The sequence below is a fragment of the Toxorhynchites rutilus genome, chromosome 1, assembly GCF_029784135.1.
Source record: "Toxorhynchites rutilus septentrionalis strain SRP chromosome 1, ASM2978413v1, whole genome shotgun sequence".
NCBI lineage: Eukaryota > Metazoa > Arthropoda > Insecta > Diptera > Culicidae > Toxorhynchites > Toxorhynchites rutilus.
In genome coordinates, this window is record NC_073744.1 from 31190243 (window position 1) to 31212588 (window position 22346).

At 40.0% G+C, this 22346-nt stretch overlaps 2 protein-coding genes across 3 annotated transcripts in view; both read right to left on the bottom strand.

Moving 5' to 3' along the window:
• LOC129762027 (uncharacterized) overlaps window positions 1-7994 on the bottom strand; it is a 43346-nt gene extending 35352 nt beyond the window's left edge. Inside the window, exons 1-2 of the mRNA XM_055759993.1 lie at window positions 7533-7994; window positions 7060-7409 (exon numbers count right to left, since the gene is read on the bottom strand). Of these exons, the coding sequence (XP_055615968.1) occupies window positions 7060-7408 (349 nt within the window). The 5' untranslated portion in view covers window position 7409; window positions 7533-7994. The remainder of the gene's footprint in view (window positions 1-7059; window positions 7410-7532) is intronic.
• Window positions 7995-15123: 7129 nt separating this feature from the next.
• On the bottom strand, window positions 15124-22057 carry LOC129762191 (zinc finger protein 771-like). 2 transcript variants are annotated; one of them, XR_008740572.1, is made up of 12 exons: window positions 21901-22057; window positions 18558-19054; window positions 18381-18461; window positions 18240-18323; window positions 18102-18185; window positions 17878-18045; window positions 17743-17826; window positions 17604-17687; window positions 17465-17548; window positions 17245-17409; window positions 17105-17193; window positions 15124-17071 (listed from the first exon to the last, which is right to left on the bottom strand). XR_008740572.1 is itself a non-coding variant. In XM_055760215.1 (11 exons), the coding sequence occupies exons 1-11, from the start codon at window positions 21921-21923 to the stop codon at window positions 17168-17170; spliced, it is 1380 nt and encodes a 459-aa protein (XP_055616190.1). In that variant the 5' UTR covers window positions 21924-22057; the 3' UTR covers window positions 15124-17167. The 2 variants fall into 2 exon arrangements, 1 of the variants encoding a protein (XP_055616190.1); XM_055760215.1 differs by having other exon boundaries at window positions 15124-17193.
• Between the last annotated feature and the right edge of the window lie 289 nt (window positions 22058-22346).

Here is a 22346-nt window from a genome sequence, read left to right on the forward strand (position 1 = left end):
CTAGCCTGACCTGACCTGAAAGACATGCAGTTTGTTTGGAACTGTGAGTGAGGGCAGAAATGCCGATCCATCAGAAGGAGAAGAGAAGACGACCGAGAGTACCAGCATCGAAAATTGGTTCCGCTTGAGGTATCGAAGCAACTGCCACACGCATACACGCGTGCAACTCTTTACGATCGCTGGTTATCGAGAAGAATCCGGAATGAAGTGATCGTTGCTGTAAAATAATCTGCCAGTCCCACTTGGACTTGAAAATTACATTCAAGCGGAAGAGTTTATTGTAATGTTTTCTATCCTTTTAATACTGCGACCAAATACAATTAATTGTGTGATTTTTCAATCAAGTACAATCAACAGGTGGTTATCGAGTTAGCATTAACCACTGGTGGATTTCGAGAAGAATCGAGGAGAATCCGGAAAGATGTCGTTGCTGCAAAATAATCAACCAGTTCCCCTTGGAATTGAAAATTACATGCAAGCGAACGAATTTATTTTAATGTTTTCTATACATATAATACTGCGACCAAATACATTTAGTTCTGTGATTTTTCAATCAAGTGCAGTTAGCAGGAAAGCTTCTGAAGATTATTCTTCCCCATCAGTAGGACATTTTCGTATCCAATATTGGATGCATAAAACCTTGTACCTCCAACGTAACGCTCTCGTTTTCGAAGTCCCTCAAATATTCATTTATTCATTCATTCAGAATGAATTCAGATTCAACTTCAAACAAATGATCACTAAATCAACGATAGTCCTACGTCACCATTGCGGTTATACCATAAATATAACCCACTTCCTGTTTTTTTTCTCCGAGTCGGGAGAACGTTTCTGGTGCGGAATCCGGTATGGTGAATGGGCCCTGCTTTCATGGCGGGCGTGTTCTGCGCTAAGAATTAGCAGAATTGTGCAGTTAATTGCGGTGATTGAGCCCTGCCTGCGTTGCAGGCATGTTAGTTAGCCACGGGCTTTAGTGCGCTTCTCTGTGGGAAAAATTTCGTGCAGAGGTGCCGCTGGCGGTGTGATTCGCCGGAAGTTTTTTTTCTTTCTGCACATGCGGTGCGGAAAAAAACATCGAAATTGCGTAGGCTCGCCGAGCCGAGTGTGACTGGCAATTTCCGGTGTGAAAAGAATGAGAGAAGTGTAAAAAGAAAAAAAAGGAAATAGTGCGAAAAAGAAAAATTAATTGAATTCAAGATGGTGGGCACTCGCTGAGCGAGCGAAGAAAAGTAGTGCGGAGCCGGACAATTTCCGGTGAGAAGAGAAAGTTAAGGAAAGGAGAAAGTGAACGAAAAGAGAAATTGTGTGGGAGAGCTCGAGGAGTCGTGGAGAGAACGAAGAAGGAAAAGGAGTACAGCAGCAGGAGTTGGAATAGGAGAGAAAGAGAAGATCGGCGGGACCGATGGCACACCAGCCACTGGAGAGGAGCCACTAAGCAACCATTAACAAAGGTGAGTGCGAGCGTGAGAGAGTGTGCATGTGTGCGTGTGATTTTTGTAATTTTAATACATACGTCGGAATGATTTACGGCATGATGGCGGCTTGCGAGCTGGCAGAATGATGTGAGTGAGAAGTGAGAAACGAAACATCTCACATGATGGCAACAAGCACATGTGTAGAGGAGATTTCGTAACAATTGATTTAAGAATGCATTACACTTGGTTCGCTGTGGTTGAACGGAATTTTGATAAATGCAGATTAGCGCTTCTACACTTCATTGCAACCCGTAGGCTGTCCTACTCACCAGATCCCGACAACATTTGATTCCAGGAGCTGTCCGAAACAGAAAAATCTGTTGAACATTCGGATCTGCCTTCTTGGAGAAAACGATCACTATCGTCCGATGCCATATTGTGGGTTCATGGTTCGCTTTGGTTGAATGTAATTTCGTTTTTTTACAGTCTGCTACACAGAATATTTGTTTTGAAGCTGTTGTCAATTATCCGAATGACATGGTCATTTTACATTCGATAGATTATTATTTTCTGCATCCAATGGTGTAAGTAACTCAATTTTGAACAAAATTGCGCTTGGTTCGTTTTGGCAGAACCCCGACCAATTCATGCATTGTGATATATTACGTTCTTCGTTGCAAGTTTAACGTATGGCATGATGCCTTGTTCATTTCATTCATTTATCGTGGACTTCCAAAATGTGTGAAAGGAATGGCTAAGCTTTCAATGTATTTTACATTTCCTGTATCTCCCAAGTGTACGTACTTCTCGAATCGCCAATTTGTTTGATTTGATGAACTTCAGTTTTGATTTTGACATGTAAGTTGAACACATATTGCCGATTAACCATATCGACGTTATCGCAGCAAATTGTTATCAACATTTTGCCAAACGGTATACATAGAAGTTCAGTGAGTTGAAGACATGAAGGAATATCTTCCAATGCAGTCTTGAATAACCGAGCCAAAGCGTTGTGTTCATACCACTTTTGAAGTTCGCACACATTCCGAAGTGTAAAAATGCATGAGGGTACAAAAGCATATATTTGCAATGCCGATTTCACCAGACGCCTTGCTTTATAAGTCTGTGTTGGGAAAAATCATTCCGGTCTGCAGAAATGCATGTGAGTACAAAAGTACCCACACCTTGCATTTACTTTGCAATGCCGATTACCCCAGGCTCATTAGTTTTTCAATCTGTGTTAAGGAAACACACATATTTCAGCGATTGTACATCAACCGCTGCGCAATCATAACTAAGTGGATTTCCGAGCGGGCATCGTTTATACATACAGATTTGTGTGATTTGATTAGTCTGTTTTCAAAGTAATTTTCAAACAATTGAAACAAGTTTTCGGGTCATTAATTAACAATCATATAACTCTTGGAAATTTTATCTTTCGAATGGAATGATTATCATAATACTCCGTTCAGCCGGCAAAGAAGTATTAACGTTCAAAACCTTGCACTCCAAGCGTCACGTTTCCGTTTTCGAAACTTTGAAATTACACCCCGGTACAGAAATGAAAGACGTAATCCTACGTCATAAATATGGATGTTTGACCGGGCAGTATTCTCTGGCAGCTGATGAATACAGAGTACTCAGAGTACAGTTTAAAAAGTCTTTTAAATACAAAGCAAATCTTATTGAATTTTGACATTGATGTTTTACTTCAAAAAATACTTGGCATGTCCACGTGGACATTCTATAAACCCCCTACCCCCTCATCGTGGACTAGGGTGGACTAAAGTTGTCCACGTTGTATGTGGACAGCCCCAAAAAGGTCTTGCTAATTTGTTTGATAGAACGAATTATTGTACACAATTTTGTGTTGCATACAACATTTATGGGAACGAAATTTAAAGAAAGAATGCATAATACATGATTTACCTTCGCATCCGCTCGCAAAAATATCTTTTATTTGTTAAATTTCTAACTTGTTTTATTATTTCAACTGTTGATGTCTCAGGCGAAAAAAAAACTGGATAAATTTTCCGTCTAATGGTGTACATTATAACATATATCGTAAGAACGATTCTGCGAAATATGCATCGGAAAACTCTTAATAAACGTTAGGGTGGGTTTAGACTAGTGATATACTCATGTGAAGAAATATGATGAGATCTATAGAAATCGCATCAACCGTTTACACTAGCGTGAACTTCTATAATGAATATATTCATATTTTCGGTAAATTTATTCACCTGAAGTAGAACTGCATCCAACTTTAGTGATTTCTCACCAGTGTTCTCACTGGTTTACATATGCTGAATTTATTCAAGTTATGTACACCCTAATGTAAACCCGCCATTACATTTTTCGTAGAGTGACCCCCTATCTAGAAATCAAAGACGTAGTCCTACGTCAAAAGGTTGAGTACCGCTGCTTTAGGGGCTACTAGCTGACCCGGCAAACTTCGTTCCGCCCAAAATTAGTTTTTTGACATCCGGCGATCCTTTTTTGGTATAGATAGAAGAAGATATAGAAGTGCGTTTCATCACATTAAAATCCATTTCCAGTTTCGAACAAAGATCAATTTCGCTAGCGCAAACGTCAAATGGACTAACAGCACTTGTCACAATGTAATTGTAGAACATATGGGAATTTAATTTTCCGAATTTTCCCTTTTTCCTTCAGAGTTTTCCGAAAATTTTCAATTGTCATGTTTGGAGGGGTGTCATACCATCATAGAAACATTTCTCATACCCAAAAACCCTCACATCCCAAATTGTGCTTGATTAGTTATCGAGTTATGCAGAAGTTTGTGTTTCTTTTGTATGGCAGTCCCCCTTAGAGAGGGGGGATGAGTGTATACACCATGGAAACGTTTCGTGCCCCGTAAAACCTTCACATGCCAAATTTCGTTTCATTTGCTTGATTAATTCTCCAGTAATGCAGAAATTTGTATTTCATTTGTATGAAAGCCCACCCTTAGAGAGCGGGTGGAGTGTCTCACCACCGTGAAACATTTATTGCACCCTAAAACCTCCACATGCCAAATTTGGTTACGTTAATGGATAGCTGTTAATTCTCGAGTAATGCAGAAATTTGAGTTTCATTTGTATGGCAGCCCCCCCTTAGAGAGGGGGGTGGAGAGTTTAACCATCATAGAAATATTTATTGCACTCTGAAATCTTCGCATGCCTAATTCGGTTTCATTTGCTTAATTAATTCTCGAGTAATGCAGAAATTTGTGTTTCATTTGTATGGCGTAGTTCTAGTTGTATTCATTGTATCGAGTCATACTATAGCTTGTTGGAAAGGTATTTTTGCGCGCTATAATATAGTCCTTGACAGTGTTTTGTTTGGTTAAGTCGTTCGTGAGTAATAGTGTCGCAAATATGACTATGACAAAGGCAAAAATGCATCTCAAGCTACCAATAAAATTTGTGCAGTTTATGGACCCGATACAGTTTACATTTCCACCGCACAACGATGGTTTCAACGTTTTCATTCTGGTGTAGAGGTCGTCGAAGATGCGCCACGCTCCGGAAGGCCTGTCGTCGAAAATTGCGACATTAGTCGAGTCGAATTAGCCGAGAAAGACCGGCATAGTAGCAGCCGTAGCATCGGCCAAGAGCTGGGGATAAGTCATCAAACCGTTATTAACCATTTGAAGAAGCTTGGATTCACAAAGAAGCTCGATGTATGGGTGCCACACACGTTGACGCAAAAAAACATCTTTGACCGTATCGACGCATGTGAATCGCTGCTGAATCGCAACAAAATCGACCCGTTTCTGAAGCGGATGGTGACTGGCGATGAAAAGTGGGTCACTTACGACAACGTGAAGCGCAAACGGTCGTGGTCGAAGTCCGCTGAAGCGGCTCTGACGGTGGCCAAGCCCTCATTAACGGCCAGGAAGGTTCTGCTGTGTGTTTGGTGGGATTGTCAAGGAATAATCTATTATGAGCTGCTTCCCTATGGCCAAACGCGCAATTCGAACCTGTACTGCCAACAACTGGATCGCTTGAAGGTAGCACTCATGAAGAAGAGGCCATATTTGATAAACAGAGGCCGCATTGTCTTCCATCAGGACAACGCCAGGCCACACACTTCTTTGGTGACGCGCCAGAAGCTCCGGGAGCTCGGATGGGAGGTTCTTTTGCATCCGCCGTATAGTCCGGACCTTGCACTAAGTGACTACCACCTGTTTTTGTCCATGGCGAACGAGCTAGGTAGTCACAAGTTAGCCACAAAAGAGGCTTGTGAAAATTGGCTATCCGAGTTTTTTGCCAATAAGGAAGCGAGCTTCTATAACAGGGGTATTATGAAGTTGGCATCTCGTTGGGAACAAGTCATCGAACAAAACGGCGCATATTTGAATATATATATATAGATTCAGATTCAGAAGAATTCAGAAGACATTCATATAACAACAATGTTTGCATCACTCAGCCGACAAGATAATTTAGAAAAACAATGAAAGAGAAATGAGATCATGTTTATATTTCGATAATAAAAGCCACGTTCCACTTGTATCCTTGAGGTACATTTAGTTTCGCTCAGCCCTAACAATCGTGAGCAACAACAGTGCGACTTTGAGATGCAACCTAGCGAAAAACAAATAAACAACTGGACAACCAACCCGCGCCATCACTCACACGACATTCGATGACCACTATTCCATTTCGAGATTTTTTTCTTCTCCTCGGTGATACAATTTTAGTTTTTTCTAGTCAATAAAACGTGACATAGTTCAATGCCAATAGCGAAGATGCATATGCATGGTGAAAAAAAGTGGCAACTCACTGCAGCAAAACGATATTCCAGTTTCCTCTTCCCAGAGCAGATTGCTTCTCCGATAATGCAGCAGGAGGGAGCATTGACCTTGCACAGTGCCAAACCAAGACTAGCCGGCGGCCGACCAGCAGCAGTGCTAGTGTCTCGTCTAGACGATTCGGTATTCCAAATTTATTCCAATTCCGCGATCGGTACCGCACATCGATGATGATTGAGGGGAAGAACAAAAACTTTCGACCATCCGCGCCGCCATCGCCCCCCGGCGCCATCGCGCTGAGAACCGGCGATGTGGCGTCCAGGCGAGCTTGCGAGATTCAATCATCGTCAATTGATCTAATTGAACGACGGGACTGCTCGACGTACGGACGGATCCAGTTCCAAGCGCGCGCGTGTGCCTTTCCATCCATTCCAACCAATAACGACGAAAACGATTTGTGGGAAAATGATGGGAGCTTATGATGAGTTTTCAATCCCCTCGCATTTCGCTTTGGAGCCATCTAGCCTAATTGCCTTCCCTCCTGCAAGTGTGTGTGTTCCACATTGATAACGGCGCTACATTCCACAGTCCAATCCTGTGTCCATGGGTAGACAAATATGAATGGACTTCGGGATAGTATTCCATCAAGGTATATCGCTCATAAATGGTAACAATTCTCATTAAAATGCGTACAAAGCATTCCAAGATAAGATAAGCAATTGTGTACGTTGTCGTTCTCCAACGAACCAACGAGAACGAACGATCGATTATTATCGCAAATAAACGATATGTACACCTGACGATGGCGAATAGTGGGGCGATAAATAACTTCAACGATAGTATAATGTGTTTGTTGAACAAACAGATAACGGATATCTCACTCACCGGACCGTCCCTTCTCGCTACCCAGCGGTAGATTCATCATCAGAAGTGTAAAAAACGAGAATAACCCAATGGCACACACAAAAATCCTATTCCTCGTGCAGCTATTCCCGCCCGTAAGCGGCACCTTCCGTCCCACTGGCGCTCCCATCGTCTTTGGGCTCTTCTTGACAGATTCATCGATTAGCAGACGGTACTCGTCGGCCTCGTTATCGTTGCTCGTCAAACTAACAACACTCCGCTCGTTCCCTTCCGGTTCCTGCAGCCTTCGATATACGTCACCATTCGTAACAACTCCCACCGGCTGAAAGGTGCAGTGTCTGGCTCCGGTGTCGGACTCATTTGGAAACATGCTGAAAAATTTAAACGGAGTATTACACAAGAGGAAGCATGAAAAAGCTCCCGACAGGAAGCATTTGCGTATCGTCCAAGGACATCGGAGAAAACAACATAAAAACGAAAATCAAAACACTCACTTTGCGCGATTATTTCCTGTAAATACTGTTCCTCACATACAATTTCCCCCCCAACGAAACGACAGGATCAATTCGAGACACTTCACACTTGCGACACGACTAGTTCACCTAGCAAATCAATTCGTAAACCTGCCTCCATCGGAACGATCGAATTCCCTCAAGCTGCGTTTTCAGCGACGATCACGGTAGTGCTCCCGATGTATTGCCTCTCCATGGGGAACTAGGAAATGTATTGCCTATTGCACGCTTCCAATATTGCCACCGCTGTTTCTCGCTCGGGGGACTAGATTAAAAATATCACCCTGAAAGTGTTCACCACCCAGCGCCGACCAACGCAAATAGTCGCTCACTTTGGGACCACCGCACACACATGCGAATAAAACTCGTCAATCGAATCGATAAAAGTTATGCAAATAGAACATTATTTACAAACAAAAGCCATGCTGTCGAGTGGGGAACGGAGCGCACCCACTCTCGGTGCGATACCGGCACGGCATGTGAAATGGCTGGTAAGCAGGTAGAAAGCGGATTCAAACAAGAGGAAATCGACCCGCTCGAAGCGTTGCTGCTCACATCTCTCGCTGAAACCAAGGCGCTTATATCAATGTATAACAGGTGAAGCAACTTGGAGGCGAATGAACTGCAAAGTTTAAAGCCTCTTAAAAACAAAGAAACGTGAAACGTGAAGCAACATCATCACTTTAAAAAGAAGGGTATTACGGTTTGTGGAGCGGGGGTTGTTCGTTTTGTTATTGCTAGGATACGTCATTTTTGCATTTTTACATGCGAGAGTAGTGGAAATGAGAATGAAATTCTACAAAATCATTTCTTCTTTTTCACATAAATTCGCGAAAGCCGAACATAGTAGCCATCGTTCGAATAAGCGTCGTAGCAGTTTGTAGAGAACTGCCGGTAGCGTTCTGAAGCTGTTTGTAAACAAAACCGACAGCAATTCCAATATGGCTGAAAGTGCATTTCATATAATTGTTTCACCTGGTACATATAGAGACGCCTTGGCTGAAACGAATGCGAATTTGCACACTTATTGCAAACTCAGTGGTGCGAACTCAACCCACTTCATTATTTTTGTTGCAGAAATATTGTGTATAACAATATTTCCCAGATTTCTGAAAAATTAGAGGCTCTATTCATCACATCAAGGATATTTGACTCACCGGATGACATTTTTTCATAGTTTTAATACATAAAAAGTTTTTATATTTAGTTTATATTAATACACATGACGTTAGACCAGCGATACTTTGCCGTCCGGCGTAACCATAGTGGTTACGTGCGCAAAATTGGTCACAACGCAGTGATATCATGAGTATAGTAACGCTCAGTTGCCGACGATAGTACTTTAGTATCTTCTGGATTCTGTTGGTGATTTGTTGGTAACAATAACTTGTACAAGTCACCCATTTTTATGATTCCATAAGTACTTTTGCCCTGACATCATTGCAGACGAAAGAGACGGTACGATTATTCACAATGAATCAAAAATTGCATTCTCTGCAGGTAGGGAGAAACCTTGAACGAAAATTGTCTCTGATAATTATTTTATATTCTGGATAGGATTTTTTTTTTGCTGAAATGCTAGGAGATTTATAAAAAAAAGTTGAGTTAGGAGCAGGACTATGTCTTCTAAGTATTTAAACAACATCGAATAAAATTTTTTTCAACAACTTAAATTTGCTTTCGGGTCTGCGTATTACAAAATATAAGTTACTGTTCGATATTGTTACCACAAGCATGGTTCATGACCGTGCGGTGATATAAAACTCGCATAGCGGATGGAAAATGTACACTTCATTTTCTTATAAATTTCACCAACTACACGACCGCAAGCCTTGGTGGATGTCCAATATGTCAACGAAGAAATACTGGTAATGACGGACAATCATTCGTAAAAATTAACAACGAGGACATTGACATGGAAAATCGTTCGACAGTGTCATATTCACCTCAGCCTATGCAAAACATTCAATGCTTATATTAATGTTGAGTTCTGTGGTTCGATGAAATACTTTAATTTGTCTACTTGACGACAAAAATATATTCCTTTTTTCACTTTACATTTAACGTTTAGGCAGGCCCCGGCTAAGAAAATATGATCCGCGAGTCAAGATTGTGCCGTCAATTTAGCTGTCATCGCCAAACTAATCGGTGAAGTCAAGACGATTCAATGGTGTATAGTGCGACAGTTTGGTTGATAAGTGGGTTAGGGAAGCGGTGTATGAAAGCAGAATAGAAGCGAGCTGTATTTGGAGATAGACGTTTTGCGTATGAAAAAGACGAAATTTTGCAACGTAAAATGTAGTATTGAATAGAGTTTACAAAACAATATATTATTTTGTGTACAAAAATACTATATTTTTAGCATTGCTGCAGAGGGTTTTGATATATTAGCCCAAATTGTAATATATTTTTAAGAGTCTTGATTCACACAATTTGAGATTTTGGCAGTTCTCGCAAGTGACAGTGTTTGACGCTGTCACATGCTGTGTATTAGTATATGGATGCCCTAAGGGTAAGGTTACATTGGCTCGGGGTACGCACGAAAATTTGATTGTACGAATAGAAACAAACAATTTTGTTCGATAGATGCTGACGAATTCGAACGAAACAAGGGGGAAGCAATGTAACCACATCAATACAACTCAATGTGGTTGTTTACTTCGGTGTCACTTGCGAGAACTGCCAAAATCTCAAACTGTGTGAATCAAGACTCTTAAAAATATATTACAATTTGGGCTAATATATCAAAACCCTCTGCAGCAATGCTTGGATTTCGATCAAAATCGAATGATACACAATGTGTCATGCAAGTAACCTCTCACGAACATATTACCAAATATGAGAGGATCATTCAGATACTTGTATGAATGACAGTAATCACTTGTATAACATTACATGATTAAACCAAGAGAGGAACGAATACTGTTTGCATATTCGAGCTGTATCAAAATCGCAAACCATTTTCAAAGCCTGCATACAAGTTTGAACCGCATATATCGTCCCGCTCTACTATAGCGAAATCTAAGACCGGTCTATGGTACTAGGTGAGGCCGTTTCGTCACTAAGTTGGTTAGGGGAGCGGTATATGAAAACAGTACGGAAGAAAGCAGAAGGGGAATTTTTTCCTTGAAGTGTGAAAGAGACAGGCTGATCACGAGCGAGCTTGGGCACAAGCGTATTGTGTTTTGTTTACAAACAAAACACAGTAGACTTCCAAGATGGCTGAAGAATGGTTTTAGCAAGTTGGCCCACCTTAGGATATACTTCTACTCGCCTTGGCGAAACCCACTGCACAGGTAAGTGCAAAGCAATAAATGATGCAAGAAAAATTACGTCATCATTCGGTCACCATTTGCGGAGAGCAACGAATGGGAAAAAAACGGTGTTGCTAGTAAAACTATGCGGTCTTTATTTTTTTTTTTTTTTTATCTTCGCTTATTTTTCGTCGGCCTATTTCCGCCACTTTAGTGCCAATCACCGACATCAGGGAGGTGACTCCACCTGTTCCTACCTATCAGACTCAACAACTCATGAGCCGGGCCAACTTCTTTTACTTCCGCTCCGAAGGAAGACGTAACCAGAGATTTTTCGCCTCAGAAAATCCCAACGACGCCAGCTGGGATTGAACCCAGGCCGATCGGATTGTGAGGCTGTTACGCTAACCATACAACCACTGGCGCCGTCTATGCGGTCTTTATGAATATACATATTTCAAGGGATAGCGGCGTTAAAATGGAAAATATGATCTGTCTACCCTTCCCTTAGTCTCTATCGAGCTAAATAATCATATAGTTTGCACCTTCTGAGACTTAAAAATCAGGATCTGCTATATGAGCTGAATATGAATATGTTAGAGGCAAAGAAGAAAATAAACTTTCTGCACCGAAAGCGTATACGATGGTTCTGCTTAGAGATGGACAAACCGTTCACGAACGGTACAAAAGAACTAGTTCACCGAAAAGAGTGAACGAACGGTCGTTCTTTTTCAAAGAACGGTAGTTCTATCCACGAACTGATTCCGAAAGAACGGTTTGCGAGCGAACTGATTGAGAGTGAACTGTTTGTGAACGAACTGGTTAAGAACGAACTGTTTGCGAGTGAACTGTTTGAGAGCGAACTGATTGAGAGTGAACTGTTTGGGAACGAACTGATTAAGAGTGAACTGTCTGGGAACGAACTTTTTGAGAGCGAACTGATTAAGAGTGAACTGTTTGGGAACGAACTGTTTGAGTACGAAGTGTTTGTTGCGGGCGAACTGTTTGCGAACGGACGAGTGCAGCTGAACTGATTTGTGCTGGACCGATGCAGAGTTGTCTCGTTCTCTTTTGTGTCGTGATTTGCAACACGCAGCAAGAAGCCGGCAATTGTGCAAAGGAGACAAGCGAGAGGAAACGTTTTCTCTTACTCTTTGTTTAGTTTTGTTGTGTTGGTAGAAAGTGTAAACTGAAGCGGTGTTCGAGGAAAGTTGAGGTTTCTTGCCTTGGCTGTAGTAAGAATATCACCGGAAAGACTCCACATGACAAAAGCATTATAGAGCCGCGAGAGACTAAAGATGCAACGTTCTGTTGTGTTCACCTGTCGGCGATAATCATACTAACATGCCTTCCTTTCCCCTGGTGACTGTAAGGACGTGGCCGGCGTCGTTATTAACTATTCAAAGCTCGATTCATCGAAACTTGCACAATGAGAATGATTTGCTACTCACAAGCTCTACTCGGTGTGTTCTCGTGATGCAATTTTGCTGGTTCAGGCCAATCACGGAGAGCTACCATGAAGAGTACAGTCTATCCAAGCTTAAGCTCAAGCTCAAACACAAATAGTGCAGAAAATAAAACAAGTAAACAATTGAACAAGATAAATAGATGTTTTTTTTTTATTTTACTCGCCGCCCGATCATAGAAGCCGTTGTGTTGATAGGGGAATGCGAGCAATATTTTTGCATACAATTTGGGCGTTAGCTATGATTTCTTTCTTCGTTCTTACACGTTTGTTTCATGGCGACCATTTCCCGACTGCAAGCACTTATCAGTAGGCAGAATCAGGCTCTGGACAACTTAGCTTATCAATAGGCAGAATCATAGAGAGTAGATGATCTTGGAAGATGGTTTTACCCAAAAATCTTCAAAGTTTCGACGAGAGAGTTAAACGTTGATAGAGATTTTATTAGACTGATGTTCAAGTTGTCGTTCAATCGATCCATGCTCAATACACGTCTTTATTGTATAGGTCTTGCAACTAACTATTTATGTAATTGTGGTCAAGAATATCACGATATCGAGTACGTTGGTTGGTAAAATTTCATAATGAAAGAAATAAACTGACTGCCGGTTTACCATGCTCACGTATACCAATTCACGATATTTTATCTAGATGCGAATCTAAGATTTTGTTCCATATCCTATGTCTTCCTAAGAAGTACTTATGTTCTTATTCAGCCAGTGGCATTTGCTTAAATATGTTTGTCCATTCCACTATCCTTCCTTTTACATAAGCAGCACCAATTGGGAACAGGAGCCACATAAACTTCACAAGAGAGCACTTAGGTCATAAGACACTTGATCTAAATCACCTAGCGAATTAATTATATACTCACCAGAGTTCTGGACAACGAAGGAGAAAATTCTGTTTTATTCATAATATATTCTGTAGTAGTCTGTAGTGTAGATTGTATAGGCTTATTAGACTTAAGTTTATATTTATGTACGTCTAACTTATTCAAACTTAAGTCCAAAAAGGCAAAGAATGATGATGGTTTCTTATCCTATTCAGTCAAATTAATTAAGTTAATGAAAAAAGCCGAGCATTATTTAGCATTTCTACAGAGCCAGTTTTATCATTTGTGTTTCATGTACATTTCTGAAAATCGATACAAAAAACCAGAGAATATCTAGTAGTTGTTTTGTGACGTGGGACTACGTCTAGCCGGAATACATGAGAGGTAAAATGAAAACTTAAATACACAGAACATGGAGGAAAAATGAAAGATTTCGAATGCTTAAAACTTGAGAATTTCTTAATAGATCGGAAAGTTGTTTGCATCAATTGATACAAAAATTTTTCACGCATCTATCACAGTTAATAAAATATGATTACTAAGCCAATGGTGTCCCACGTCAACCTTGCGGTTATATCATATCACCCATTTTTTATGTTTAGGTTGGGATATCTATCGGAGTTTTTCAAATTGCTAACTATTGAAAAAAGACAGCCCCAATGATGAATGGTTTTGAGTTCTTTCTACGACTTCAACTCTTACAACCCAATTAAAGTATTAGGCTGTCAAAAAAGTCCTGCGGTATTTTTTTTGAATTTTCATTTGTTCATAAAATTAGTTACAATCATCTGTTTTAATTCAAATATGCGCCGTTTTGTTCGATGACTTGTTCCCAACGAGATGCCAACTTCATAATATCCCTGTTATAGAAGCTCGCTTCCTTATTGGCAAAAAACTCGGATAGCCAATTTTCACAGGCCTCTTTTGTGGCTAACTTCTGACTACCTAGCTCGTTCGCCATGGACAAAAACAGGTGGTAGTCACTTAGTGCAAGGTCCGGACTATACGGCGGATGCAAAAGAACCTCCCATCCGAGCTCCCAGAGCTTCTGGCGCGTCACCAAAGAAGTGTGTGGCCTGGCGTTGTCCTGATGGAAGACAATGCGGCCTCTTTTTATCAAAGATGGCCTCTTCTTCATGAGTGCTACCTTCAAGCGATCCAGTTGTTGGCAGTACAGGTTCGAATTGCGCGTTTGGCCATAGGGAAGCAGCTCATAATAGATTATTCCTTGACAATCCCACCAAACACACAGCAGAACCTTCCTGGCCGTTAATGAGGGCTTGGCCACCGTCTGAGCCGCTTCAGCGGATTTCGACCACGACCGTTTGCGCTTCACGTTGTCGTAAGTGACCCACTTTTCATCGCCAGTCACCATCCGCTTCAGAAACGGGTCGATTTTGTTGCGATTCAGCAGCGATTCACATGCGTCGATACGGTTAAAGATGTTTTTTTTTGCGTCAACGTGTGTGGCACCCATACATCGAGCTTCTTTGTGAATCCAAGCTTCTTCAAATGGTTAATAACGGTTTGATGACTTATCCCCAGCTCTTGGCCGATGCTACGGCTGCTACTATGCCGGTCTTTCTCGGCTAATTCAGCGATTTTGTCGCAATTTTCGACGACAGGCCTTCCGGAGCGTGGCGCATCTTCGACGACCTCTACACCAGAACGAAAACGTTGAAACCATCGTTGTGCGGTGGAAATGGAAACTGTATCGGGTCCATAAACTGCACAAATTTTATTGGCAGCTTGAGATGCATTTTTGCCTTTGTCATAGTAGTACTGTAAAATATGTCGGATTTTCTCTTTATTTTGCTCCATATTTGCGACACTATAACTCACGAACGACTTAACCAAACAAAACACTGTCAAGGACTATATTATAGCGCGCAAAAATACCTTTCCAACAAGCTATAGTATGACTCGATACAATGGATACAACTAGAACTACGCGCTTACAACGACACCTCGCGGAAATACCGCAGGACTTTTTTGACAGCCTAATATACTCAATCCATATAACAAACTAATTCAATCTTTAGTTCTCATAAGATCTCAACCCTGTTCCATTACTTTCATGAAATTTAGAAGATATATATACATAAATAAATACAAAATTTGTTGAAGTGCTGTCTCCGGCCATTGGGCTACCCAGCAAACATTAAATCGTATAATTTTGCACGCGCCAAGTCTTACAAGAAATCCGAATAAATCATAATCGCATATAATATCAATCAAAGTATGTATCGTGTATATTTGAAATCGCATAAAATGTAAAAACTCGATTTTCTATACCATTATCAAATTAAGTCGCAATCCGGTATAATAATCATCAATTTTATGATGTACATTGTCGTAAAATATATTCAATCCGCATCATATGCGTATATTACACTGATGCAGTTTGTGTGTCGTAGAATTTAAATCGATTCAGTACTGTAATAAATCGTGTTGCATGTTGAAGAAAATCATGAAACAGTAAATCATATTAGATCCTAATAAAGAACATATTACATCATATTGAAATGTCAATGATGCACTCGGAAGTTTTAACCGCTGTTGAATTAAATTTCAGATAGCCGCGCGAGATAGCTGGTGGATGATAATCCAGACAACCGGAGTTCGAACCCACATCGGAGCAGTTTTCACCAAACATCAATCTGTGCCATTTTAAACATTCATATTCCACTCCCAACACAAGTCAATAAAACAATTATTATTTCTACAAACATAAATACTCATATATAAAAATGGCGATTCGTGCGGCTATAACAAACATTTAACGAAAATATATTGCGCCATTTGTCTTTTTTCTATGTCTGTAATAAATCATATATGAGTATGGCAAAAGTCGTATTTGGTGCTTTGACAATTCATGAATATATTCATATTAGATCGCAATTCAATTTCAACATAATCGCTATTATAGCCGGTCATATGATATTATATATACGCTTGTTATGCGATTTAATGTTTGCTGGGTATACTACCCAGCAAACATTAAATCGTATAAGCATCGTATATACATTATAATATATCCCCACTCTTCGATTATCAACAGTGGCAAACAATGTCAGCCATCGAACATGGAACAAATTCGACTGAAATATTTAAGGTAACCTAACAATGTACCGACAGGTTTGACGAACAGACCGAAAAAATATTCAAGGCATCCAATAACTGAATATTCGCTTGTCATGTTTTGTGTCGAACATATTTGATGAGTACACGTTGATCAAATTTTATCTGTCGAAAAGAATCGAATATTTGGCTTCGGCCAAACAGTGTATGAGCACCCTTATACAAGCATCTAGTACGACTCTTGTCATACGTTGATACGATTCATTCCAGGCATAGACGAAAAACAACTAGCGAAAAATGTTCGTGAAGTTATGATTATTTTTACAACCTCACGAATCGCCATTCGCCATTCGTACATATAAGAACATTTATATGTAGAAATAAGAATTATAAAATTAACTTTTAGTTGGAGGGAAATACAAATGTTTAAATTAGTGGTGGTGATCGTTAAGAAAATTGCTCCCAGAGCATTGAAAACTCGTACATATGATACGAAAGATGCAATCGGATGCTTCATTCCTGGTTGCCAATTGTGATTTGGTGGAAATATCATGGAATTTATATAGGAATAGTAAAGTGCGGTTGAGTTCTACGTCTTTTAAGTAATCAAATAACATGAAGTAATGAAGTAATTTGCCTCCCCCAAACAACGACACTGTACATAAGTCATTGCAGATCTTGATGTGTGAAATTCCTAATATGATACTATATGTCCTCAATTACGATCAAATACGATTTACTGTTGAACAATTTCCCACAGCATGTGATACGATTTTTCACAGTACATATTACATTAATTCAAACTACGATTTAATGTTTACTGGGTATGCTCACGACACCACTGTGAAGTCGCCGGATGACATAGTGTTGAATTAACAGATTTTTGAATAGTTAAATTAATTCAAAAGCAACTGTTCCCAATACAGTCCTACGTGATGTTCCTGTCCGTGCCTCTAGACATGGGCGATCCTACTTTTTCACACTATTCGCATTTCAACGGATTTCCTCCTGAAATAGATTATCAGTCAACGTTCACAGAAAATGACACCACATATTTACCCGTTTGTAACCGTATGTGATCTTCCTTCGGCGAATCATCTGAATTACTATCCCTCCGTTTATTAGTTTCCAACAAATCCGCATGAATTGTTCGCATATGCAGTTTGACCGACGTACGCAGCGTAAACATTTTCGGACAATGTTGACAAAAATAGGGGCGTTCTCCTGCAAGGGAATGATCCTGAATGATGGTTTATTATATAGGACTGTCTTAACCAACCCGTATGAGTTCGAATGTGGTTCTTGAGCGCTGTGGGTCGCTTGAACGCCTTTGGACAATGTGGACAGGGGTAGGGACGTTCGCCTGCAAAGGAATGGCTCTGCTGAATGGTTCATTGTAGTAAACATATCCTACCAACCCGTATGATTCCGAATGTGCACAACGAGCGTCGAGCGATCCTTGAATGGTTTCTGGCAATGTGGACAGGAATAGGGACGTTCCCCTGCAAAGATATAACTCTGTTGAAAAATTAATTGAACAATATTTTTCTAACCAACCCGTATGAGCTCGAACATGCACTTTGAGTCCGAGTTTTGAGCTAAACGTTTTTTCACACATTTCGCATTTCAATGGTTTTTCTCCTGAAATAGATTATCAATCAATGTTTACAGAAAATAACACCAAATTCTCACCCGTTTCTAGCAATATGTGATCATCCTCCTGGGAATCATCTAAAATATTATCTCTCCGTTGTTCATTCATTTCCAACAAACCCGGATGAGTTTTTCGCATGTGCCCTACGAACGACGAGCGATCCTTAAATTTATTCTGGCAATATTGACAAGAATAGGGACGTTCACCTGCAAAGGGATGATCCTGGCATAATGGTTTATTGAAAAGAGCTGTTTGAACCAACCCGTATGAATTCGAATGTGTCCTCGACGCGAGGAAGCTTGCTTGAACGATTTAGGACAATGTGGACAAGGATAGGGACGTTCACCTGTAAGAAAAAGACTACTGAATGGTTCATTATAGTAAAACATATCCTACTAACCCGTATGAGTTCGAATGTGTCTCAGGAGCGTTGAAGAATCCGCAAATGTGTTCTGACAATGTGGACACGAATAGGGTCGTTCACCTGCAAATAAATTACTGTGCTGAATGGTTTATTGAATAAAACTTTTTTTTTACCAACCCGTATGAATTCGCATGTGCACTCTGACACCGTATTTTGAGGTGAATGTTTTTTTACACATATCACATTTAAACGGTTTTCCTGAAATAGATTTATAGATTCAGATCAGTGCATAGTCATCCGCATTTATCCGTTTGTGGTCTTTTATCGAACTTTCGTCCGCCAAACCTTTCTTACGTTTATAACGGACTGAAGGTGTGTGAACTTCCTTCTGTGAAGCATCACTTTTTCTTTGTATATTTGTTCTAGCCACCGGAATCATTGATGCATTGTCGTCTTCTTCAGCCATTTCGTTGATGAAGAATACTTCTCCGTTTTCTCCCTCAATTTGTATTTCGGCTTCCTTTTCAATTGGGTCGATATTCACTGTTGAATCGCTCTCAAAAATGTCATCATTATCTGGCAGCTCGTGGTCATTAATCATTAACTCAGGATCCATCTTGATGTTATCAGTCGATTTGGCGCTGGGCAAAATTTGGAAGCAGCTCTCAGGAATGTTGTAGGCGGTTATGAATTCTTGGCGACATTTCTCGCATGTAGGATAACTGCTCAACTGGGAAGTGAAACTATTCAACTTCTGCAGGATAGTTTTGAGCTTCTGCTTTTGTTGAGAGGGGACCAGTAAATGATGGAATTCCTCATTGCATATATTGGAGCAAAAGCTGCATTGGTCACTGTTGATATGAATGGTCGAACATCAGGGATTTAGGTCAATATATAACAATACGTATATGCATAAGAAGCGTAAATATTAAATCGGTCAATAAAAAAAGATTACTGAGATTACTTCTAACCGGAATATATTGGGGGTAAAATGAAAACCTAAACACAGAACATGCTGGAAAAAATGAAAGATTTCGAATGCTTATAACTCGAACATTTCTCAATAGATCGGAAAGATGCACGCATCAATTGATAGGAAATATTTCTATCACAATGAATGAAATGTTATTTTTCATTAGATAAACAATTCTCGCGTAACTTTTGAAAAGGTCCTATGTAACAAATGTAAACAAATCGAGTTAATGGATGCACGCTATTAGTTTCCAATCATTGAATGTATTACAAAAACAATCGTTCACGTATCTATCTTCTTGATCTTTTTGTCGCCGATACAAAAAATATCCAATGTACAGAATCGAATTTTAAGCACCCGGCTGTTACTTCAGACGCCACTTTCCTCCGACGGCCGAAACGTCCGAAGTAACAAAGCAGTCAAAACAACTCGCAGTCGTACTTCGGTCGTTTTGGAATTTGTTTCTTACAGGTGTTGTTATCGATTTCAGTGCAATTCAACGAGTGGTAACAATTATAATCAGTCTTTAGAACGAAATGCTGATATTTGGATTGTTGTTTATTAGTTAGTTTCAAATTTTTATAGTGCAACGTAATATGTCCAATGTGCAAACGCGGGCAGTCAAAACGTCCAATGTAACATTTTTCGCTCCGAGGCTTCAACCTTAATCTCAAATCACGGAACAATAGTTACGATTGGTTTTACGAAGTTATTCTTGACAGCTAGTGGTGAAAACAGTGATAAAGATTGATAGCTTTTAAGACAATTCGCGAAATAATGTTCGGGTCTTCAACTACGTTTTTCTCGAGTTGGCGAAAATGTTACATTGGACCTTTTCAAAAGTTACGCGAGAATTGAAGAAATGTGAAATGTTAAACGTTATCTAAACTCCCTAACTGCCATGTGTTGATTGGTCCGATTTACGGTTTCCCAAACAGACTTCAAAATCAATGTCCCCGGGAAATCCGCTTTGAACATACTTGCAAATTGGGGGGATTTTCGTTCCCATCGAAGTATGTTCCTTAACACAGCCATCAAAACCAAGGTGCCTGGGGAAATCGGCATTGCAAATACATGCAAGTTGGTGGAACTTTTATTGAAAGATTCAATAATTTAATCAATACAAACAAATGATTGTGTTATTTAATGTGACATGGGGGAGAAAGGTAACCGGAATCATTACGTCACAAACTTCTGTTTTTATTCCTAAACAAATCAACGCGCCCCTATATTATTAAGCAGCTGACTTCGGCAAAAGGCAGACAGCATTGTATCTCGAATATCTCGTTACTCTTCAGATCATGATTTTGTCGTGGCTGCTAAACATATGCTTATTCCATCGATTATCACAGATGCAGAGAGAAGTTAGGGCACTTTGGTCATGCTGAAACAGTTGAATACGGTGGTCCAACGTAAGTTGCAGTTTTTGCAGTTTGTTCAGGAAGGCAATCGGCTTCGACGCATGGGCTCGATTTGGAAAAAGTTAACGAGATTCTCTGCAGCTATCACTGTGCTGTATTCTAATGTATTACAACGGTAATAGAACAGGGCTCTTGCTAAACATACATACAGGGCATCTGTTGGGCACACATCGCTTGTTTACATTCGTAGCTTCTTTGCAGCACAAGCGGAGTCATTATCAATCGGCGTTCTTGTTCATGATTTAAACATAGATACGGTATTTCTATTAGCGCAAAATCTTTAACAGAACTAACATGAACTTTGTGAAACAGTTAGGCAAGCTATTTCCCAAACAAGTGTTTTCGTTTGACGCATATTATTTAATTTACTAGTACTCATTTCGTAATGTTCATTGAGCGACTTTCCCACTAGTTTTGTATCGATTGGCAGAAAAGGATTATCAACACGTTCAGATCAGCTCACGTACGAATGTTTCCTCGTATTTTCCATGAATCGGTGAACTGATGGATTTTCTCCGTTTCCGATCAATTTGCTAATACACATATTTCACTTCTCCGCAAAGCATTCAGGAACCCGGAAATCATATCTGAGCGTTGGTTGATCTTTCTGGGTGAATGTCTCTAATTTCAACATAATCAACCGCTTTTTTTGCGGAACTAACCACCGATTAAGGATATCTGCACACGAACGTTTATTAGAGTCTACTTCTTCACGAGACCAGCATTCCAGGGCACAAATTCTACATGGGAACATACTACACCTAATCCGGCTATACAATCACTATGTGCAGTTTGCACTGTTCTTATGGAACTTTTTGAATAATCAATCTGCTTCCATTCATATGCGTTATAGTCACAGCAGAAATTTTCTATTTTTCTCCGTGTATCTGGATTTGACGCTAAAAGTAAATATTTTACGTAAAGGTACATATGTTCGATTGTTATTTATATAGAGTAGCGCGTAATTTTTGTACCTATTTTGCTAAAATAATTATTTAACCCCTTAGCGTATTATTTAATACGTCACACATCAAGTGATTTCACTACCCTGCTGAGCGTTCTAACGCCCTATGTTATTCAAGTACACCACGAGTGAGACTCGATGTTGTACGCGAAGGGGTTAAGCAATACTCAAACTTGTCGATCCATATGAATCCTATGCAGCCATCATTTTTGCCTGCCCAACAGATTACTTATCCATATGCACTCTGCAAGCGCCCTATAAACCACATCGCCATAATCAATGGAGAAAGTTTCAGCTTGCGATGGTGCGGTTTTCCGAACATTTTTCCAATATACTTACAGGTTGTTGCTTACAAACGCCATCTCACTTTTCCGGTTTTATTTATTCGAATGAAATCCGAGCTCAAAATAAACCAATTATAACGCAGAAATGCTTAAACTGGCTATTTTTCAGAAGCAAAGCAATCAAATCAGTTTGTATACAATAAGACAGCTTGACAGCTTCAGCAAAAATAAATATATACACCAGGGATGCCAGGAGATTTCCTCGAATATCGTTATTAGTTTCCATTCATTAAATGTACAGTAAGTTACCTCTAATTCGACATCTAACTAGTTGGACAGACCTGGGGTGGCATTCCGCATTTCTAAACGAGTAATTTTTGTTCGTTTCGACCACTGTTGCCTTTATGGATCTCGAAGCGAGCTCGAAACGAGTGGAACGAATACCCAAGTAACCATAAGCATTAACCAAAGCTCTATTATAGTACTAATTCAGCATCTCTA

What these genes read in the sequence shown, in the direction of transcription:
- LOC129762191 (XM_055760215.1), bottom strand. Translation starts at nt 21,923, where the DNA reads ATGGCGTTTGTAAGCAACAACCT. An exon ending in ACACATTCGAATTCATACGG is followed by an intron (nt 18,046 to 18,101) that starts GTTGGTTCAAAC and finishes ATCCCTTTGCAG; the next exon opens with GTGAACGTCCCTATTCTTGT. An exon ending in TCACATACGGTTACAAACGG is followed by an intron (nt 17,194 to 17,244) that starts GTAAATATGTGG and finishes AATCTATTTCAG; the next exon opens with GAGGAAATCCGTTGAAATGC.